The sequence below is a fragment of the Ambystoma mexicanum genome, chromosome 4q, assembly GCF_040938575.1.
Source record: "Ambystoma mexicanum isolate Mex_15411 chromosome 4q, UKY_AmexF1_1, whole genome shotgun sequence".
Taxonomy (NCBI): domain Eukaryota; kingdom Metazoa; phylum Chordata; class Amphibia; order Caudata; family Ambystomatidae; genus Ambystoma; species Ambystoma mexicanum.
In genome coordinates, this window is record NC_090928.1 from 439662078 (window position 1) to 439683481 (window position 21404).

At 43.6% G+C, this 21404-nt stretch overlaps 1 protein-coding gene across 1 annotated transcript in view; it reads left to right on the top strand.

The window, feature by feature from the left end:
* The window catches only part of USP34 (ubiquitin specific peptidase 34), a 3618222-nt gene that overhangs the window by 428405 nt on the left and 3168413 nt on the right, over positions 1 to 21404 (top strand). The window contains exon 8 of the mRNA XM_069608012.1: positions 13815 to 13876. Coding sequence (XP_069464113.1) covers positions 13815 to 13876 — 62 coding nt within the window. The remainder of the gene's footprint in view (positions 1 to 13814; positions 13877 to 21404) is intronic.

The window sequence follows — 21404 nt, forward strand, 5'->3', positions numbered from 1 at the left end:
GCTGCTTATTAAAAAAAATAACCTATGAAACTTTTTTTTTTTTGCAACCTTACCTATGAAACTTTAATCAATTTGTTTTGTTAAAAAGAGGCAGCTAATTATTCTTGTGGCTGGATGGCACCTATGAGCCTACCTGTACCATTTCTGCCCATTATTGAAGTGAAGCTGGATTAATGAAACTTTTCTCTTTTATGTTAATAAAGAAAGAGAAGCATAATGTGAGCCTCCGGTCTTGACATGGAATCCTTTTCTCAACATGGCCTCACCAAAATTTCAAACAAAGGGTTCTGCTACGAAAGAAACAGCAACAGCCACCCTAAAAAGACCTAAAAGTGACTCTCCTTCTCCTAATCAACTACATTGGAGTCAAACATCGAGACTATTCTAATGGAAATTCGAGCAATCACACACTTTGCGAAGACTACCAACTCCAAACTCCAACAATTGGATGAAAGATGGATACATTTTGAGGGCAGAATTGAAGAAGTAGAAAGAAGGGTTGGCGCAGCGGAAGATGTTACCACGAGAGTAGCTCATATGGAACAATCTATATTTAACCTTCAAAAACAAAATGAAGACCTGGAAAATAGAAATTGCAGAAATTATCTCTGTCTCTTTGGATTTCCAGAAGGAGTTCAAGGGGACGTCACTCCATTTCTCATGAAAACTCTTCAAAATATTTGGAATCTTCAACCGCATATTGCTCTCAATATTCAAAGGGCACACACAATTGGGCTTAAAAGTGCACAGTCATATTAGAAAAATATGCCGAGAACAATTATTTTCTTGCTTTTGGACTACACCCAACTACAATTGATCCTGCAGAAAGCTAAAGGAATGGACCATCTAATATGGAATGGACACACAATGTTTATCTCACAGGATGTGTCCAAAATGACAGCTCATCGAGGAAAGAACTACTCTCATATCGACCTGCACTCAAACAACTAAATGGAAGGTAAACTTTGATCCACCCATGCACCTTTAAGGTCCTTGTCAATTACAAGACGTCTTCATTCAGCGATCCAACTGACTTCAAGAACTTCATAAGACTGCAGAAAATAGAAGCAATTGATATTGGCAGTCCCAATCACACATGATTCTCTTTACCATCTCATCGGATCCTGCTTTACATTCTACTTCAAGAGGGCTTTCTCTAATTAACCAGCCCTCGGGTATTGTTAATGTAAAGATTTCTCTTTTTGTACTTTGGAACAGACATTCGTTTTGTCTCTCGATTTTGCTTGCTGTTTCGCCCCATGTGGAATGCGCCTACTCCCCTGCATGGCATTTGGCATTGCAACTCCTGATTTTTTTTTTTAGCATTGTTTTTGTTCCATCTCAGTTTCTCATGTTCATTGGGTGGGATCCTCTCGCGTATCATCAGACTACATGCTTTTACTCAATGAGACCCTACTCTCAGAAGTTGCAATGTTGGTCTTTTTTAATTTTGTTTCTCTTTTTCCTTTTCTTTTCTTTTATGCTTTTTATACCCATTTGTATTGTTTCACAGAAACTATTGGATCACTACCTTTGTTATTGTTATTGTTATTTTGCACTTATATAGCGCCTTATATACCATTGGTATGGTCTGAAGGCGCTGGTAGGTTGAACGCCCTTGGGAACCGAAGTTCAGATCAGTGGAGAGAGTAGGGAGAGTCAAAAGGTGCGTGTGAGCACCGGATATGTGTGCAGCTTGTGCGGTACACGTGTAATAGCTGCTTCTTATCGGTAGGTGTGGTGGTTGAGAGATCAGGAGAATGTGTTCGTTCTGGCAGGATTTATCCGGAACGGAGGTGGCTGCGTTAGGCCTGAGGAAAACGCCTGGCTGGGGGTGTGGGACCAGCAGTGTTTACATAGAATGATGTGGAGAAATATGTTAACCTTTGGCTAAGCGAAACGCCTTTTCACTACAGTCAATTCTGAAATGTCTTATCTTTTGTTAGAGCGCCAGGGGACTACTCCGGTCGTGATAGTGCGCGGTACAAATATCCTTTAACATTAATATTACTACCATCACTTCCTTTTAATAGATGGCTCTTAAATGTATGACATGGAATGTTAAGGGCCTCAACAGTCCACTTTAGGAGGCAAAGAGTTCTTGCACACATCATTAGGTTCAGAACAACTCTTGCCTGTTAGCAAGAAACACACCTTTCATTACAGGAATCCATGAAACTGAAGAGATGCTGGGTAGGCGATGTACTTGCTAATCAGGTAGATGGTCAACGCAATGGTGTTGGCATCTTGGTCCAGAAGGGTACCAATGATCAGATTCTTCATACAGACGCAGACAATGAAGGCAGACGGGTTTTGGCTAAATTATCAACTCTCAAATCTTCCCAATTCTAAATATATGTAGTCCCACGAACCCTGATCCCAAGGTTTGGTGCGAGATGAAACAGATGATCCTGAATTTGATAATATGTGGAGACTTTAATGATATTATTGATCCCTTTCTTGACAGGAGATCCTCTTGTCAATTCAAGTTCAGTAAATCACATATTGAGTTTGCAAACAGTTTGGCTGCAATAGGTGTTATAGACAAATGGAGGTTTGCTCATCCAACTGATTTGGAATGTAACTTTCATTCTCTCCTACATAACACTTTGTCACGCATTGATTATATCTGTTACCAAATCTTTAGTATGTGCAATAATTGACTCCACTATTGAATGCTCACTAATATCAGACCAGTCCCCTGTAATCACTAACCTAGAACTGGGATGTAGTAATAATCACACGAGTAGATGGAGATTTGACAACTCACTTCTCCAAGATAGTAATCCTTTCTCAAATTTCACCAATTCTTTTTTCAGATGAATAAAAATGAGGACACCTCGACTGCCAACAATTGGGATGCCTATAATCAGCCCTATAGGGATATATTATTTCATTTTTTGCTAAAAAGAAAGAGGGATGCTAGGAAAGACTTAGACGTCCTATATAACGAATTACGGTCTCTCTCTCTCCTTCTCTCTCTTTCTCTCTTTCTCTCTTTCTCTCTTTCTCTCTTTCTCTCTCTCTCTTTCTCTCTTTCTCTCTCTCGCTCTCTCTCTCTGCTCGCTCTCTCTCTCTCTCTCTCTCTCTCTGAGAGAAACTCTCATAGTTACAACAAGTAAGACAGACACAAGTGATCACAGTTTAAGGGTGCGTATTGAACAATGAAATGCTGTATGCAGGTTGGAGAAACACCTAATCTGAACCTAAATCTAAGATGGAAGCAAGCGTCCACCATCAAATGAAAAATAAGGTTGTCCTAGTAGTGTTGTGTCAAAACAAAAGGGGCCTATACCAAGAAACCTATTGCCAAATCTCATAACTAATACAAAAAGGGGTGTGGGATAGTTCTCAAGAAAAGGAAGAAGTGTTGTCAAATAATGTCAGGATGCGGTAGTCTGTGTCTCCCGTCCCCACGTTTTGGACACAGGGGTAAGATGGGAGCTTGGAGCACAGTATGATCTCGGGCCTTTCCAGCACGAGACAAAAGTTCAGCTTTAACCCTCAAGCTTTAAACTGGGCTGGCGATGGCCAAGTCTCGTTTCACTTGAAAGTCTCTTGCCTTTGAGGACCTGACGTATTCAAACAACAAAAACAAAAGTTCCTTTAACCCCTTAAGTGCCAAGGACGAGGTATCTCGTCCTTGGGATTACCTCCTCCTGGGTACCTCATGGGTGGGTTAATGAAGGAGAAAATGTTAGAAGGCTTTGAATGCTGAAATACTGAAATCACCAAAAAAGGCCTTGGCACTGGGGGGAAAAACTAATGGCAGTTAAAAGCTTAACAAATTAAAGTTCTTTTCCAATATTCACTGGGTGATGATTCACCCTTGGATGGCCCTCTTCTGGGTACTGACCCTTCTCAATTTTATTCCAAAATTCAGATAGGGTGATGGTTTCACCCCTGGAGCCCCCTCTTCCGGGCTGACCCCTTTCAATTGTGATCCACAAATGTATATATCAGTTTCTTCTTGAACCTCGGATGATAGCTTCCCCCCTGGATCTCCCTCTGCCGGGCTCGGCTTAATTTCTGTTAGCATGCTTAAAGAAAACAAGACATTGTCAATGTAACAAACAATTTTGAGTGCAACCCATTATAACATTAACCGTCTAGCCCCCCCCAATGTTCAGTGGTGCTAGTAACCTCTGATAATGCCTCAGGACCGAGGGTCGCTCTAATGTCTGTACATCGTCCTTACCAGCTCCCCTCCAAGGTCCTCCCCCTGCCCCCCTAACTCCCCTACTCATCACACTCTTCCTCATTGCACTTGATGCATCCATTGGATTAGTCTACTTGGGTGCTTTCCTCCAGCCTCCATTTAAGCAGTAGGGCTGACCACTCGGCATGATATTCCTCCATTCTATTGTTCACCACCGCTGTAAGCTTTTCCATAACCATCATATTTTGTACTTTACCTTCCTATACCTCCTTCATGGGGAGCGTTTCCCTTTTCCACCATTGGGCTATTGCCCGTCTCCCCGCTCTTAACTTGGCTTCCCACATCCTTAGGAGCCTCTGCTCTTCCCTGTCTTTTTGCAGGCACCCTAGTAGCAGCTACAGAGGGTCTAGGTCTAACCCTATGCCCATTATCGTTTATCACTCGACCCTATCAAAGGCCTTTTCTGAGTCCAACCCCACAAGGCATGCGTCCAGGCTTCCCACTTGTGCCCCATGGATCAGGTCAATAGTCCTCCTAATGTTTTCTGACCCTTGCCTCCCCTTGATAAATCTCACCTGGTCTCAGTGCACAAGTAGCAGCATATTCCCCTCCAACCTTGTTCCCAAGACATTTGCCAGTATCTTTACGTCTCTGTTGAGGAGGGAGATGGGTCTATAGGAGGAGCACCTGGTATGATTCTTCCCTTCCTTTGGGATCGCGACAATAACTGCTGCCATCATCGTGGGGGGGGAAGAGGTTCGCCCTCCAAGCACGCGTTGAAAATCTTTACTAGGCGTGGAGCCAGCAGGGATCTGAAAAATGTATAAAATGTTATTGCGAATCCATCCTCCGCTGGGCTGATCCCGCTTTTATTCCCGCAATTGCTTTCATTACTTCCGCTCCTGTTATTGGATTTTCGAGATTATCCGCCATCTCCTTGGGGAGCCCAGGCATTAGTAGCTTTTTTCAGAAACTCATCTATTTAGGACTTCTCCCCCACCCATTCCGATGAATAGAGGTTCCTTTAGTATTCTACAAACTTGCTCCCTATACTCTGGACATCGTGTAGGAGTCTATCATCTTCCGTCTTAATAACCCTGTTGGTCCTTCTCTTTTTCTCTTCCCTCAGTTTTTATGCCAGGATCTTGTCTGCTCGGTCTTCCTTCTCATGGTACTTCTGTTTCAGGAACAGGAGGTTTTTCCATTTCCTGCGTCAATATTGCGTCTAATTGTGCCTTATATTTTAAGAGCTCTTTCACCTTGGCGGGCGACATATATTGCCTCGGGTGCCTCCTGGCTGTATCTCCTCTTTCTTCCTATGGATCTTAACCACCTCCTCTTCCCTTTCTGTATTCTTCTCAAAGCCTATTCTTGTCAGGTTGCCTTGAAACGTCCCAGACAGATTGGATTCCCACCTCCCCAGTATCATTAAATAGAAAGTATTCCTTGATTCCCCCTAAGCAGCTCCTGTTGCACCGCTTTATCTTTAAGCAGGCAGTCATTGCATCTCCAATTTCCCCGAGGAGTTTTCAGTTCCCCTGTGTCCACTGTGATTGCGACCATATCGTGGTCCAACCATGGGATCTGTGTTACTTGGGATTGCAATATCTGATCTCTCAGGGCCTTGTCTACCAGGATCAGGTCTATCCGTGAGAAAGAGTCGTGGGCAGCTGAGTAGAAAGTGAATGGCACATCCCCTGTTGGCACAGGGAGTCATACAAACCCAGTACCTCATTAACCCCTTTGAAGCGCTCCAATTTGTTTTGACTGGATTTACTCATTCGTTCCCCTGCCATCGTCTTGCAATCCCTCTGAGGGTCCAACACATGTTAAAATCCGCTCCCACCACCAGTTGCCCCTCAGTAAATTGAATTAGTTTATCGTGGACCTTCTCCCAGAACTCGCATGCTGCACGTTCGGGGCGCATATTGAACCAATCGTAAACTTAGCCCAATGCACATGTCTCTTCGCGAACGCATACCTCCCATTGGGGTCAGTTAATACCGCTTCTATCATGAAGCTCAGCCTGGTCGAGACCAAGATAGCAAACCCGCCTCTTTTTGACATCAGAGGCCATTACCACTCCCCCCACCTCCCGGGAGTGTAGTCTGGGTTCCCCTCCTTTTTTCCAATGTGTTTCTTGTAAACACAACCAATCCAACTTGGACCTCTGGAACTCACTCAAAACTATAGCTCTTTTGGAGGGTGAGTTAAGGCCCCGAGTGTTAAGGGAGCCTATCCGCATATCACCATGGCCAGACAGCTCCTTTTTCCCACAGGAACCATCTATTCTCTGTTCTCCAAAGACAAATCCATCCTGGAGACCATTTGAACCGAGTCTCAACATTGCACCATTGATTTAGAACATTAACTACTTGAACACCGACCCCACCCTTGCCCCTCCCAGCATTCAACCCCGTCCTGAACCATCTCCCCTGACGAGATTGAATCACCAGTGGTCCTCTCCCACTCACAGACCGGCTCTCTCACTCCCTCTGTTTGTTTCGAGCCCCCACTCTGTTTTCTGTACCACCTACAAGCGTTTATTCCATAAGACTCCTCCCCCTTCACATTATCATTGAAACACTACGTCTTACTCCTCCCCCACACATTTGGCTCAGGATGGGCCTGCCTGAGGCGATCCAAGCTGTCTGTATTTTCCAGAACCTGGGACTTTACGTCTATTTGGGGCTATGATGCGCCATCGTCTATCTTCTAGGCCGTTTTTGTGAACAGCCAATTTTGATCCTTCTCTGTCCAGCAATTCTTCCGTGACCCTCCTTATGTCCTCCTCGGTCACTCGTTTATAGTTGTAGCCCTCCACCTCAAAGGTTATTGAGAAGTGGAACCCCCAATGATATCTCACCCCCTTCTCATTGAGCCACTTCGTGAGGGGGCACATAAACGCCTCTTCACCAGGGTAAGGGCAGATAAGTCTTGATATGTTGCCACCTGAGGCGTGCCTAGGGCCACACATTTCGTGCCCCTCGCCCTCTCAAGGATTTTGTCTCTGTCTGGGTAGTTGTGGAACCTCGCCAGCACCGAGCGCCAGCCCCTCCCGCTCCCGCTTTGTGGACCCTCTCCATTTTGGACACATCCATATTTTTATCCCAAAACAGTGGTTTTCACCACCTCATGTATGGCTCTCCGCAGATCCTCCTCTGTTTTGCCATCGGTTTCTGGGATTCCAAAGAACCTCAGATTGTTCCTCCTCTCTCGAAATCGTCCATCTTTAGCGCAACCTCGCTTTCCCTCCTCTCCAACTCCGCTATCCTCATATCCATCTGAGTCTCAAGACATGTCTGATTTTGTTCCTCCATTTGAAGTCTCTCGTCCATGCTGTCAATTCTCAATTTTATTCTGTCTACTTTCCTGCCAATGTCGGCCCTCATTCCTTTAATCTCCTGTAGGAGGGTGACGATATCCCGCTTGGTGGACATTGCATCGCTCCCTGCCTCTGGCATTTTGGGGTTGGGATCTCTTCCCTCCTCCTCAGGTTCCTGGTACTCAATTGCTCTAACTTTGCCCCCAGACCATGAGCCGATCCGGTGCCCTTGGTGTAAGCAGGGGGTCGTGGCGCAGTGACTGTCTCCTCATGGCGTATAGCACTTGTTATTAACGGGGCCCAAATCCCCCAGTTCCATGGACCCAGACACAGTCAATAGTCTCCGTTGCAGTTGTTCCTGCTTTCCTGGTCGAGGATGCTGGAAGAGCGTAGTATGAGCGGTGGCTTGCGCGTTGCCACCTTCTCTGTTCCTTCCTGGATCTCTGGCAGCTAATGTCCCAGTAGGGTGGACACACACCCCACAAGCGAGTCCCAGGGGCCCTCACCCCTCGAGTCGCCTCGGATAAGCGGGGAGGGGGTGGCTGTGCTCAAGTCTGGTACTCTCCCCTTGTGTTGACCTCTCCCTTCCCACCCCACGTTGATGGTTTTCCTGGCGGGACGATGTCAAGCTGCAGGCCTTCCTTGAGCTGGGAACATGCCCCAGGGGCGAGACTCTTATATGGCTTGGGCTCCAAGTGCTATATATATATATATATATATATATATATATATATATATATCTATATATATATATTTATTTCTTTTTACTGCACTTATGTGCCTACTCCAGTCGTCCCCCTTCTCTTCTCCTCCTGGGCCTCCCTCTGTCACTGTATAGAAGGGCTGAGGAAATGACCGTACCCCAGCCGAGGGATATTGTTGTCTCCTCCTGTGGGCCTCTTATAATCCCCAGGGTTGGATACCTGTCCTGGGGCCTGTTCGTGGAGTGTTCCCTTGTTGTTATGCCCAGTGTACACTTATCTTCTGAGGAGGCACGCTCACTCTGTATGCTGTTCATTTCCTCTGTATGCCTGTGCCTTACTCTGCCCACTTTGATGCCAGATAGTTGCAGGTTCCGTTGCTCCTATGCCAGTGCAGGGGGTGGGGGGAGTGGCCCCCTTCTTGTTAGTCCTGGGCTGGCCTTCCACTTCCAGGGGCCCCAGGAGGGAGCCCCTTGTCACCAGGCAGTTTGCTGGTCCTTCCGCCAGGGTAGCAGGCCGTGGAGAGGTTCTGTCGCGTGACCAGTCCCTGCTCCTCTCCACTGTGCCCCTGAGACAAGAGCCTCAGCGGGCTTGCGACCCGTGTAGCACGGAGCCACGCCGGCCACCTCCATGAAAGAAGGGAGGGGTCCTCCTTACCTCTTGCTGTGTTCAGCTGTTCCCTCCCACGGCACGGAGCTTGACTTCGCTCCAACGCCGCACACTCTGTCGAGTGAGGAATACCCCTACCCCAGGCAGACTGGCACTCCGGGGCACGCCGCTGTTCTGCTGACAGATGGGGGGTGGGGGTCTCTACCTTCTTCACTTTGCTCCCAGTGGGCTGGTCTGCCCCGTCGCAGACATGGGACGGCCTCTCCTCCCGTTCTCATGCTCAGTTTCTCTCCTGTGTGTGGCCGCCTTGCTCCGTACGGACCACCGCGGGTGTTGCATGCATTTTTGCTCTGTGCGGAGTCCTTGATATCTCTGTCTCAGCAAGGTGGTTTTGCCTAGTCTCTTGCCCCCTGGCGCCCCTGATGGCTATCCTCCTGGGGTGCAGTTATCTGGGTGACGGGGGGTCATTAAGTGGGGGCTCAGTCCACTTTGCCGGGCCTGAGTTGGGAGGTCTAAGCTAATGCTGCTTCCATCAGCGCGCCCCCTGGTGGCCTCCCTCAGACCTCTTGACTGTCAGTACTCAGGTGATGGCTTCATATCCAGCATCCCTTCTTCGGGTTCCTCTAACTTCTGCTTAGCACAGTTCCTTTATCAAACAACTTTGGGTGATGGCTTCACCACTGGATCTCCCTCGGTCGGGCTCGGACCCCTCTTGACTTTAACAGGATTCAGTTCCCTTGGTTTCTCAATGTTCACTTTCATTGTGGAATTCACTTCACTTTCTTTCACCGTGCTTGTAGATCAGTCTTTTGATTGTACAGGGATTTTGCTTGACCTTCTGTATGACCACTTTGACCTGTTTCGCGGGCCTTCCTATGGCCTTCTGGTACTTGTAGTTTTTCTCATATGGGGCTCGACCAAAGTCTCTCTAATTAGCACCCACATGGTGCCGCTTTCCCTTTGTATCTGATCTCCCCATCACACTTAACAGTTAATTCCAAATTCAACAGCTTTGGTTCGAACCTTGCCACTCCTGCGATTGTTACTCAACACAGCCCGGTTCTTATTGGCTCGCCCCTCGACTCACCGTTTGTGATGAACCACTTGGCTTTTGGCTTCTCTGGAGTCACGGCCGGTACCATGGGCGCGGGAGCTTCCCTTGCTCCTGCTTCTCGGCATAAGCTTGCCCTGTGTACCGTTGACATCTTCTGAAGGACACTTGTGGTATTGTTCGCAGTCTTAGGCTTTCCTCTACGAAGGTTCTGCTGGCCTGGGACAAAACGGACAAGGTCACTTCTCTCTTCGCCACCCTCTCGATTCCTGCTACCTTTCTCTTCTTTTTGAACTGCCGCGTGGTAGCCGCCTCGTTGTTCTGTCTGTTGTACTCGCCTTGCTCGTACTGTGGTTTCTTTCCCCGCCTTTTATCCCTGTGGTGAAAAGGAAGGGCCGTTGGTGTGTGTGATTTTAGTCAATTGCCTGACCTTCTGGTTGTGGGGCATGTCAGGTACACAGGTTTAACATTACAAGTCTGTTATCTTTCACAATGTGAGGAAGTGTTCAGGGTGGAAAAGAAGAGTGGTTGAGTTCCTGAGTGTCCTAGGGGGTAGGATGGAAAAAAGGTATTGTCAGATTGTCCGACGGGATATGATGGGGAAGGTTTGCGATAGGAGCATTTGAATAGTGAACAGGAAAGCAAGGATTCTGAGAAAGATTGTTTCTGAATACAATGGGGTATGTAATGGTTTTAACAGAGGTGGATGGGATGGTGGGTTTACGAAAGGGAAGTTTATCGGGTGGAAGGGAGGTCGATTTACTGCAGCCTATAAAAAGCCTCTGGGACTTCATCCTTGTGCATTTCTCTGGTATAGTACCACATCTCCCCTGGGGTATTTCCCAGAGTACAACCCCGGGCTCCCCTATATGATTGCTCTTGACGCCGAAAAAGCCTTTGATCGTGTTCAATGGTATTTTCAGTTTCAAGCCCTTAAATGGCATGGTATTGGGGATGGTTGTATCAAATTAGTTAAACTTTTATATTCAGAGACAAAAACCTCTATTTTTATCAATAATTAATTCTCTCCTAAATTCTCCCCCCATAGTATTACCAGACATTTTCGTGCTTGCCATTGTACCACTTTTAGAATTAAAATGGACCAACAGAGATATTCTTGGGATTAGATGTGGGAGCTCTGAGTTTAAATTGGCTGCTTATGCTGATGATATATTGATCTTCCTTGACAACCCAAATACAACTCTTCTACACTTACTGGATACGATTGATCTATGTTCACAGTTTTCAGGATACAAGCTGAACAAGGACAAATCACAGACACTCCCCCTTAATGCCAACTGTATTAAAGGCGATTTTGTCCCCTTTGGTCTCAATTGCAATCCTACCTCTATTGATTACCTTTGTATCTCAATTGCCCCTTCATTAACACAAATCATTAAAATTAACCTACAAAAATTACAATCAAAACTAACCAAAATCGTAACTACATTTTCTCCTCTATACTTATCCTGGTATGGCAGATTAGAGGCCATCAAAATGATGTTCACACCCATGATCTTGTACTATTTGCAAATGCTTCACATCCCTTTACCATCCTCCTCCTTTAAATCCATTGACAAGATACTTATAGATTTCCTTTGGGGGCTCTAAGAATAAGAAAAGGATTGCCGCTAGAAAACTAAGATGTCCATGGGTGGATGTAGTCGATAATTTCCCTAATTTCAAGAATTATCACAGACCCTTTGTTCTCAAACAAGCCACAAAATTGGTTCTCCGTTAATGGTGATATAAACCCACCTACCTGGTTAACTATTGAAAGGGTTCTTGTTGCACCATTTGATATCAAAGATACAATATATCTTTTTAATGGACCCAAATTGGGTTTCTCTAAAACGATTTGTCTCATTAGTTTGTTTTTGAAGGACTTCTATTTTATCAGTACAATAAACCAGATAATGACCTTTAGCTTTTCATTTGGTGCAATAGGTATATAACCATAAATAATAGACCTGTTTTCCGTAAGGCTTGGATTAATAAAGGAATTAAATATATTGATCAACTAATTACGAATGGCAATATCCTTTCTGGAGAAGAATTTAAAAATAAAATCTTATTGCCAACATTTCCTATCAGTCAATAACTGAATCTAATTAATGCATGTCTGGATGCCAGCAGCAGAAATGATTCCCAGCAATGACTTGTTGATACTCCCAGAATGCACATTATTGAATCCCCTGATGTAATTAAAGCATCCAACATTTGTAAAGTTATAAGGTCTGAAAGAACCCACAATAATGTAAGGTAATCTCAATTGTAATGGGAAGAAGATTGTGGAATACGTTTTGGGGTTGAATTGTGGTCAAAGATATGGTGTAAGACAAAAATTATTTCTACATCAGCAAACCTAAACCCAAACCTTTTACTTTTTCATACATAGAGCATTTATCACCTCTAAGAAACGTTTCCTATCTAAATTAACAGACAATGATTTATGCTGGTCATGCCACTCAGCTCCTGGGTCCTTTAGACACATGTTTTTAGACTGCACATTGATGCAAGTAATTTTGGAACCAGGTTTGGACCTCTCAACGGATTTTCAAGATCTCTATTCCTTGAATTTGACCAACATCCTACTTGACTTGGTTGTCTAGCTTTCAATGAAAGCAGAGTTAAGTCATCTTTCATTATATTTGATCTGTTTATACTTCTGGCGGTACGTCTAATTACATAAAATTGGGAAGATTTTACCAAAATCTCCATAAAAGGCTAGTAAAATAATATATGCAATGTCCATAGAATGGAAAAATGTATTGCTAGCCCACCCTCTCCCTAAGACATGGTATAAAATGGCTTTTCTTTGTGGATTACTTAAATAATACAAATATTTAACTTACTTGACCGATCTATTGTTAACCCAATATATGGATATACTACTGTTCTGCTTTATTCTAATATCAATGCGATATGTTGTGTTTTGCGCTTCCTTAATGTTACCCCTCCCCCATTTACCCTCCTTTTCTTATACTCAATTAGTCTGAGTAACTCGAGCATAGGAAATTGATTTTATACTAACTGGATTCCTAGTTAATGTTACACATTTCTTAGTTGATGAATTTCATGCTACAGCTGTTCCCTTATTACTGTACAAATGCATCTATATGGGCTTGAGTGCTTTGTTTTATAAGTGATATTTCATTTATACTCAAATTGTAATTGTTTACTCTGGTACTAAACAAATAACCTTTAAACTTTTTTTTTAAAAAAGCATTAAAGATGTATCTTGAAATCAACTGTGTAACTGTCTAGTTTTATCAGATTGTTTATTTGTAAGCACCTAGTTTTAACCAGAGATGTTACCCTTGTATTCATTAATAAGTTTATCTTTTGCAGTGGTTTAATAGCTTGTCTAGACTGTTTCCGTGTAATAACTTGTATAATTGGATGTGATAATCATGATTTAGTTTTAAGGGCTGTAACCATTGCACTATTGGTATGTTGTTTTCTTATCATTGGTAAACTGTTAAGTATGAACAAATATTAGTTCTTACATTATTTTCAGAGGTCTCCCCACTTTGCTTCATAAGCTGTTGCAATGTAGACAACATTTGTAGGCTTTTGGTTGTATTGGTACAGTTCTGAATTTATTATATAGTGCTATATGCTTTAAAAATGTTCTAACTAGGCTCCTCCAAACAAAAGAATGAGACAGGAATTCTTTTAAAATGTATGTTTTAGTTTACATTCTGATGTGAGTTCAGAAATTATTTCAGCGGTACACACTGGAGAAGCACATTTGTAGTTTAATGTGAAGCATCAACTTCACAATGCCTAGTGTTCAACCTCTGATCATAAGGTTGTTGAGGACTGAAAATCGAATGGCTTGCTTGTGTGTGTATTACCACATTTAAAAAGCACAACTAAATAGAATGTCTTTCATGATGTATTTGATTGTTTCATCATATGAAACTTATTTGTCAATCTATCATATTTTCTTTCCTTTGGACACAGAATCAACTTCATACCTTCAATGATGTTTGTAACAATGAATCCCTAGTTTCGGATACAGAAACGTAAGTATAAATGCACACCTTGATGCCTTTACCTATACCAAATAAAGTTCTAATGATTGCTTTGTGTTCCACAAATATTCTGTTTAAGTTGCTTTGATTATTTCATGTTTCCTCATCCCTCTTTGCTCTTGGAATATAAGTTAGTATCCTAAAGACATGCAAGCCACTTCCTGGTGCAATGTAGGCATCTTTTGCGGGGTAACTCTTCTATGTTTATACATAGTGTGCATTATCCTGTCACCAGCAGTTATAACTGGAGTTGTATGTTATATCACGAAAGACAATAGCATTGTTGGCATCTAGAAGAGGTGTGTCTGTGATGAGATTCTGATAGGCTGTTAAGCGAAAACACACAGGCCCATCACCGGTTTGCAATCTTTAAATTGTTCTTTCCGATGTTACATCCACTCTGAAGTGTTGATGGCAAAAACAAAGACTCAACAAGAAGACCGAGCCAAATCACTGGTTTTGCATATGCAACATCTTCCATACAGTTGACCCCTGTTTTTTTGTTAATGTGCCCTTTTCTGGCTTGTATGCTATAAATAAGAATGACCTCTTGATAAAAATGAAGAGAAAGAAATGAAACTAGGGGATACATCTAAAATAGTCCTTTAATGTTTGTTTTGAAAAATGTGTTTTTCAAGTTTGGAACATGATTTATTACATAAAGCAACGATTCAGCTTCATAGTCGGCCAAATACTTCACAAACTAGTCCGTATTCGGACGAATACTAAATATGCTATTTGGTACACTGTTAGGCAAAGCTTGGCTGCAGTACCCTCTGGGACCACTACACACAACTATGACTACAGGTGTAAGCAAAACCAACCTTTGGCATAAGTCTTCGATTCCGATAGCTGTCGTCAAGCACACAAACTGGGGTCCTTCTCCCTGGCTATTCGGTTTCCTGCAGCACTCTGAGTAAAATACAACTAGCTCCGAGAATGGTAGCTCAGTGGCTTACGAGTTGATTGGTCCCACCAACTCAAAGGGAGAAGTCGTCCTTGAAGGGCTTCTCTGTGGAGATGAACTTGGCGTTTCGGTCCTTCAGCAGGGCTTCACCATGCAAACCAATGGTCCAGGAGTTGGAGCAGCCGTCCTCTTCCAGTGGTCGACTCTGCCTTCCAAGCCAAGAGACTTGCCTTTTAAACAGTTTTCTCCCATTCATCCCAGCCTAGCTGCCACTCACCCAGCAGGGTGGCTGTCCTTGCCGGACAGTCAGCCAGCCAGCCAATCACGCCAGAGTGCATTTGGGTCTCCTAGGAGACTAAGCACGGGGAGTTTCGGGCACCTCCCTCACTTCCTGTCCACCCCAGACACTCAGGTGCCAGAGGCGGTCTTCAGTCCTGAAGTCTGCCAAAGGTGTAGGAACAAAGGGACCAAACCTATTTTGGCGTGCAGAGACAAACTCTAGAAGGACCTTTCCAAAAAGAAATGGCGAAAAAAGAAGACCGGGACCTGTTAAACAAAGCAGGCTCAGACGCCTACTTGAAAAACATGGCTCTCGCGATTTAACGCTAATGGTGTTCGTGGTCGGGGAAAAATCATGGTAGTTCGTTGTAAAGCCACTGCCACCAGCCATTTTGAGAGGAAAGGGTAGCATTTGACTGCTACATGAGTATCTTGACACAGGGGATAGTAAGTAACCCCTCCAGCACTCTATTGTAAGATATGGTGCTGGATCTAGGAATTTAAAAAGACTAGTAAAGTCAATTTAACCTTACATTCTCTGGGGAACAGTAGTTTATTCCAGAGAAGGTATTTAAACTTTGGGAAAACTTAAAAAAGGTTTCCCTGTGCCACTGCACTGAGGGTACTGTGTGACACAAATGAAACGATGATGCCTATGGAGTTGTTTAGACTCCATAACCAAAGAAATAAAAACAGAAAACGTACAGAATTAAAAAGTTCGAAGTCCCAAAGTTTAGCAAAAGAGCTGGAGGGCTCGAAGGTTGGAGGAATTGCCACATTTATGAGAATTCTCCCTAACATACACCCCTAAACAAAATTAAATGCTGGGAACGTCACCTACAGTACTCCCCACAAATGTAGGCAGCTTGTGTACAGAAAAATATAACCTGCCTACTATTATCTCGCTAATAGTTTACATTCACATTGCACACAAACAAGTCTGAATAACTATTCTAAACAGAAATATTTTATCTTCTTCAATGTGAACATTCAAATTATCACTGCTTGTAAGCATCACATTCTAAAGAAGCACAAAATATTCCAATGATCAATTTCCAATATATAATTCACTTAATTTTGTCTGGCACCATCGACACATGTTGGTATTGGAGAAGAACATTGGATTCACATACAGCTTTCTTATTCTAGGACTGAGTATACAGTACATTTTGGGCATTGTTGATTTCTAGTTTGGACATAGATACAAGAATACAGAGTATGGTATGTTTGCATCTTTGCCTACAGCCAACATATCTATGTTCCTTTGAACAGATACACACGTGTTAGAGTATACATTTGAAATAGTTAGGGCATTATTGGTATGGGCAAGAAGACAAATGGGGGAGATTAAAAGGGGTACAGGAAACAGGAAGGTATCAACCTTTCGGGTTAGGTCGGAGGAAGAGGGGATGGCAGACCAAGAGACCAGAAGAATGAAGGACAGTGGACCGGAGTGTGGAGGCATTTTGGAGAGGCAAGGCATTGGTTGGTTAAAGCAAGTTGTACTGTGTTGTGACTGTGTAAAGTTGGGGAGTGGGAGTATTAGAGGAAGTGTAGAAAGTGAGTGGAGGTTGATTGAGAGTGAAAGAAGGGTGATGGAGAAGTTGGCTGGAGTCGTGTGGTGGAGTCATAGTTGTGTGCAATAGTAGGGGTAGAGAGTAGTATTGGTGCAGTGAAGAAAGTGGTGGTGGAGGGGTAATGTAGTAGGAGCGGAGGGGTAATGTAGTAGGAGCGGAGGGGTAAATTAGTAGGAGCAGAGAAGTAACAGTGGAGAAGTAGGAGTAGAGTGGAAAGTACTAGGAGAGGAGAGAGTAGCAGGGGAAGTGGGAGTGAAAGTTAAGAGTAGGGAGATATAACATTGGAGAATGAAGGTGGACTAGAAAGAGACATTGGAGTGAATCAGGAGAGGTGGTGTGTGGCGTTGGAAGGAGGAGAGTTGGAGGAGAAGGTTACAACAGCAAAGAGAGATGGGAACATCAGGGAATGAAAGTAAGGAGACACATTGCTTGTGTCTAGAAGGTGCAACCCCTTGGAACTAATCTTGTCAGTAGTGTAGGTACAGCCTAGGAAGTGCCAGAGAGTGATTAGACGGATAAGGTGATTGTTGGGGAGAATTCTCAGAAATGTGCCAATTCCCTTCTACCTTAGAGACCCCCAGCACTTTTTGCTGGACTTTGACCTTTAATTTCTTACCTGGAGAGAGTGAGACCTTTTTCCCCCACTCTCTCATGTATTTTTCTTTAATCTAAACACTGCGTTTCTTTTGGTTTTGGAGTCTGACAAACTCCATAGACATCATCTTTTTACATTGTGTCATACAGCACCTTCAGTGCAGTGGCACAAGGAAGTCTCTCAGATTTCCCCAAGGTTTTAATACCGTCTCTTGGATTAACTACTGTTTCCAAGAACAGTGAAGTGAAATTGACTTTACGTACATTGTAGCTTTCTAGACCCAGCACACACTATCTTACAATAGAGTGCTGAAGGGGTTACTTAGTATACCCTTTGTCTAGTTTCTCATGTAACATTTTTATGTTGCCTTTTCTCCAAATGGCCCGGTCTTCTTTTTTCGCCATTTCTCGTTGGAAAGGTCCTTCTTGAGATTTACTCTGTGCGCCAAACCAGGTTTGGTCCCTTTGTTCGTTCTGTCTTTGGCAGGTTTCACTGCTGAAGCCCACCTCTGGCTTCAGCGTGTCTGGCAGAGCAGGAAGTGAGGGAGGTGCCCGAAACTCCCTGTGCTTAATCCCCTTTGTTACAGTAATGCACGCATAGGTGATTGGTGGCTGGCTGTCCTTGGAGGACAGCCACCCTGCTGTGTGAGTGATAGCTAGGCTGCAAATGAATGGGAGAAACCTGCATAAAAGGCTAGGCTTTTTGCTTGGAAGGCAGAGTCGAACAGTGGACGAAGGAATCCAAAGAAGAACTTGGAAGAGGTGCTTGCTGCAACTCCTGGACCTGGACCGTTTGGTTGTGCGGTGAAGCCCTGCTGCATTGCTGAAGCTCTGAATTCGTCTCTACTAGAGAAACCCTGCAACGGATGACTTCTCCCCTTGGATTGGTGGGACCAATCAGCCCCAAAGCAAACTCGTCTGGACATCCTCTCGGAGCTGGCTGTGCTTCCATTGCTACTGCAGGAATCGATTGCTAGGGAGAGAAACACCCAATTTGAGTGTCTTGTTTTTAAGTCGGACCCCCATGAAGCAGGACTGATCAAACCTGAGCCACCTCAACAGAGTGCTGGACCCCAGATGCGAGGAAAGTCCATAAAGATATCCGAGAACCTTGGTGGTGCTGTTTTTACCTACCTGCAAGAAGTGCTATAGCTCACCTAGACTTTTGCTCAATTGACATTGGCTGTCCTGGATCCCTGAAAGACTCTTCTTACCTCTGACTTTGTGCTTTAACTGTCCCTCCACAAAAGTCACACATTAGATAACTTGGGTAGCTGCGAAAGAGTTCATTTACTTTGCATTGGAGGATTCAGAAAGTACTTACCTGCTGAAAAATGTTTGTTAACCATTGTTTTATTTCCTCATCTTTTCCTTTTAGAGCACTGCTGAGGTCTGTGTCAAATGTGCCAGTGATATATTAATGTCCACAGTGTCCTAGTTAGTTAAGTCACCTCAGGGTGTAGGAAGTGTCTGTGTGTCATCCCAAATGGGTATCTACTGATTTATGGAAACTGAGTGTGTTGTTTTTGAAGTATATTATTGTTACATATTTTTGCTCACTTCTAAAGAAGGCTTATTCAACTGACCGTTAAATAAATAATTGTTTAATCAAGAAATCTTGAGAGTAAGTGTTTATTTGGATACTTGTCACTGTGAATCTGTGTAACAACCCTACAGCTCACATTGACCCCTCTTCAGATAAGCCTGGCTGCTCAGTCACTCTACCAACTTGTGTAGTGCATGCTTATACCAAAGGTTGGGTCAACTATTGCCAATAGGACAAGGCTGGGGCAGACTCGCACAGGGTACTGCATACAATCTTGCCTAACAGTGATTGCCTTTAGATCCTCACTGACTTAGTCATGGTTATCAAGCCCTAGATACTAACAGAGGATAGCACAGGGGCAACATGCTGGTCTTAGAAGCAAGACCACGCAGAGCACCAGAGTTTTAAATCCCGGATCCGCGCATAGAAACCAAACTCTGGTATTAAGCGTGTTATAAAAAACCAATTCAATTAAATTAAAAAAATAATATAACCTGCAGAGTAAGGACGCCCAGGTTATGGAGGGCACTGCTTCTACTATACAGTAGAGTGAGAGATGGCCCCTAGAGCCCTTTAAGGAGTTTCTAAACTAAACAAATTAGAAAATACCCCTTGAACTATCACTTGGACTTGGCGTGTGTGTTCTTAAGGCTATTTGTGACACTAGGTGAATTTTGTGTATTTCTAAAACAGACATATTTTCTGAGTACCCATAGCTATGTTTGTTCAGCTCAGCTAATGGATTAATTATTGGTGGGCCTGTTTTCTCAAGAAGCTGACCTATAATAAACACCAGCCAAATTTATAAAATTCCAGCTGCATTGACCCTCTGACAATTCCAGGGTATTGGGAGCCACCCACGTAGAGGCTAGGGAGGCGAGCCAGCTCAGCCAAACCCTCCCTTGGTGGGTTTGTGATAGCAGGGCTAGTTCGGAAACTAGGACTCCCATTCCAGTGGGGAACTCCTGATACACAAGGTATTATCTGTCTATATGGGAAAAAGAAATACTACTAGAGAGGCCTGGAGAGAGAGACTGAACTAGAGAAGAAGGGATGCAGTAACCCAAGAAACCTGAATAGGATAAACCTCTAAGAGTCACAGAGCCACAAGAAGAGAGGGTTTACCGATAGAGGGGCCCAATAAAGAAAGCGAGGAACAGATGAGGGGAGAACGGAAGCAACATATATCTGAACTAACTGGGGGAGAGACCCACAATAATGGTGGAGAAGGATCAGGGAAATAGCCCTCCATCTAAAGAAATGTTTACATTTTGCTGTTTCTGGAATTGGAGACATTTAGTTGTTGAACTTTGGGAAACTTCAAACAACTTTTTAAGACTGACGAGAACTGGTTTCTTTGAGAAGAACTATTAGTTATTTCTAACCATTGTAACCAGACCCAGGATGGATTCCTGGGACCACTAAAGGCCTGAACTTTTGTGGAGAACCAAGAGTGCAGGACGCGCCACCTATTTTCATTTACATTTTGCCAAGTGTGTAGGGCATGTACAGTGTATAAGTTTGGACCAAGGACGACTTTTGATTTTGGACTATCGACAAGCACCTTAGTTTAATTTTAGTTAGGCAGGGAACACTTTTTTAGCAGTAGGATCAGTGAGGTGTTTTCTTTTAAATAAAAACTATGTAGAAACATGTTCTTTGGTCTTCGTTGTCCTTCTGGTTTGCCACAACTGACATGAATGGAGAAAACACTATACATGGTGTAATTTTCACTTAGTACTAAATAAGCTAGGCCTTAACAAATTTAATTCAATTTGCATAATATATACTGTATATTGACTTATCATCTTTTCGCAGAAAAATTGAGTACACTTTATGGGTCATTTGTTTAACATGGCTGCACAAATAAACACGGTTTGCATCAGACTTTTGCTGGACATTTTTCAGTTTGTGACATTTTACATTACAGGGATGAAAAACCATGCACAATGCATCTTTAGTGAGATATTTAAATGTTACATTTATATTTAATAAACTAAGTACAATGCCAATTTTGGAGGGTTCAGCTTGGGAATGGTGAAACAACTTGGTGAGTAAACATCTTTTCGAATAGATTGTGTCCTCCCATGTATTCCTCATCTTAGATCTATCCTTACCTTCAGGCGTCGTCGGACTTTCATCAGCATCCGTCGAGCGCCGACGTCATCCGCTGTATAAATGGCTTCAGAGCGCCCGTTGGCCTTCGATAAAATGGCCCTTCAGTTCGTATGATAATGTCTTCATCTAATCCTTCCACACTGAAGACTCGATTCCAGAAATGCCAGAAATGTGGGAGAAAGATATTGCTAACTGATGCCCATCGGAATTGCCTTTGGTGCCTCGGTTCCGCCACCGTATAGAAAAGTGCGGTTCCTGTCAGTCGATGACCCATAAGGCCTTAAAAGAACGAAGAGGTAAACTGGCGGTGGAGGCGGAATCCTGAAAGTTTTCTTCGAGAGGGAGAAAAGACTTGGCTGAGTCTGAAGCAAAATGTCATAAAAAATCTAGGCTGAGGAGTAGATCAAGGAAGTCCTCTTCTTCCTCTAAAAAGGCGAAGAAATCAAAAGAACATATGTTCTTTTGCTTTCTGTTCTTTTTTCTGTATTTGACTTAATG